The 2,222-nt window shown below is 36.2% G+C and overlaps 1 protein-coding gene across 2 annotated transcripts in view; it reads left to right on the forward strand.

Moving 5' to 3' along the window:
* Positions 1 to 2,222, forward strand: part of mical1 (microtubule associated monooxygenase, calponin and LIM domain containing 1) — a gene marked incomplete in the record, with an annotated part of 34,223 nt that overhangs the window by 6,599 nt on the left and 25,402 nt on the right. For both annotated transcript variants that reach the window (XM_014031417.1, XM_014031418.1), the window contains 3 exon segments: positions 783 to 909; positions 1,085 to 1,157; positions 1,272 to 1,419. In XM_014031417.1, coding sequence (XP_013886871.1) covers positions 783 to 909; positions 1,085 to 1,157; positions 1,272 to 1,419 — 348 coding nt within the window.

Here is a 2,222-nt window from a genome sequence, read left to right on the forward strand (position 1 = left end):
GTATTCTTATGTAAGATTACAAGTGTTAAATACAGTTAATACTCTAAATGTTTGATTGTTGTTATTTCAACCTTAATCTTATCTGTATTTTTAAAACAGTTTTAATATTTGATTAAAGTATAGTATTATAGACTATAATCTAGTACAGTTAGAGTATCTTTGATCAAACTGCCTGTTGATACAAACAACTAGACTTGGACTTGAGGTCAAGACACTTGAGACTTGACTTGTATTTTTGGTCAAAGACTTGGACTTGCAAAAAAAGACTTGTGCACATCTGTCACCTGCCAGTGCTGTTGATTATTATTATTATTATTATTATTATTTCTTTTGATTATTATTATAATTGTTGTTATTAATATAATTTATGACGATGATGATGATGATGATTGTTATTATAATTTATTATTATAATATATGATGATGATGATGTCTAGAGGGGTTATTATAGCTGAAGACTAAATCATTAATGTTTTAATTGCACATTATCCTGATTAAATCATGTGATTTAAAGGAATGTTTAACAGCAGCTGAGGTAAAATCTGGTGTTTGTAGCTCAGAATCAACAAACTGAGTTCTACCAGATGTTGTAGATCTTGTAACGTCACATGAAATCACACGTGATGTCATGTGGACCAAACTGGTATTGGCACATGATTTTATTTTGAAAGTCCTGGATGTCAGGTGATGTCTGATCGTCTTAAACTCTAAAACAAAAGGATTGACGTGAATGAAAACAGTTAAATGTGTTTATATTTGTGTGATTGATTCTTCTCATACAGAGAGAGCATCTACCAGGTCCTGTCCCAGACCACACCRGAGAACACCAACAAGAACTACTCTCAGTACAGCATCGACCCGAAAACACGATACCAGAGACTCAACCTGTGCTCCATTCAGGACCACCAGGTCAGCTGATCCTTTACTGACCCAGCAGATGTGAGCGTCTGCAGCCATGTGAAGCTCAGTGTGTTGAAACCAGTGAGACAGGAAGCTGTCTCTGTTACAACAACACACAGGAAGTCTTGCAAAACGCTAAAGTTTAGCTACATTTGATCTTATCTTCTTATCTTATTTGCATCAGGTCCATCACCTGTATGATGCAGAGAAAACTCGTCCAACCAGCAGCAAACAGACAGACGGTGTCCTGCGTCGAGGTGACTCGTGTCTTTACAGATGTTTATCTTGACTCTAGTCAAAGCAGAACATCACAGGTGTGTGTCTGCTGTGACAACACTAAAGCTGTCTGATCAGATCTGTTGGTTCCTCAGATTCAGGCAGTGGCTTCGAGGAGTTGTTGAAGTGGTGCCAGAAACACACAGCAGGTTATAAGAACGTCAACGTGAAGGATTTCAGCCAGTCCTGGAGGTCCGGCCTGGCTCTGTGTGCTCTCATCCACCACCTGCGACCCCACCTGATGTGAGCTGGTCCCTGTGCTGTTAGAGGATGTCTGTTGGGCTTTCTCATTAGTTGGGAGGAGCTGGTTTGAGGAGAAATGTTTAAAATACTCCACAGAGCTTCAAGTGCCTGTGGCATCACATTTTTATAAAATAAACATAAATGCTTTTCTGCAAAGATGGCATTGATAACATCAAAAAACGTTCACGTCACTGAGATGAAGCGCTGAGATACTTGCATTAGAAACAGGAAGTGATGTCAAAGGGGAATAAAGAGAGCTGCTACAACGACTAACAGACTGTAGAAGAATCTGTTTTTTTTWAATTATTCAGTCAATCAGAGAGAAGAAGAGTCAGAGTTCAAATATTGTTTCAATAAACAAAGAGCAGAGTTTRTTTTCTCAAACAGTTCCCCTTTAATGTCACTTCCTGTTCCACTTTGAGCCAAGTTCAAAATAAARTATACAGTTATGAGACAAAAACAGTTTCTTAAACAAAGAGCTGGGCAGTATGACCTCAGATTCATATCAGGGTATAAATTTAAACCTTCACACTAATGATATASAGTATATCACTGTAGAAAATTTACATGAAAAGTAAGTTAATGTAAGTTTTAGAGCATTTTTATTAAGGATGCACCGATATGAAAACTTCTGCCAATATCGATATCTGATATAATTATTGGTGTTATGGTCGATAACTGATATTACACAAACATACAACTTATATTATACATATACACAAAACAAAAAATATATTATACATATACACACAAATTATATTATACATATACACACAAATTATATTATACATATACACACAAAT

This window comes from Austrofundulus limnaeus, unplaced genomic scaffold (assembly GCF_001266775.1).
Source record: "Austrofundulus limnaeus strain Quisiro unplaced genomic scaffold, Austrofundulus_limnaeus-1.0 Scaffold1248, whole genome shotgun sequence".
Classification (NCBI taxonomy): Eukaryota; Metazoa; Chordata; class Actinopteri; order Cyprinodontiformes; family Rivulidae; genus Austrofundulus; species Austrofundulus limnaeus.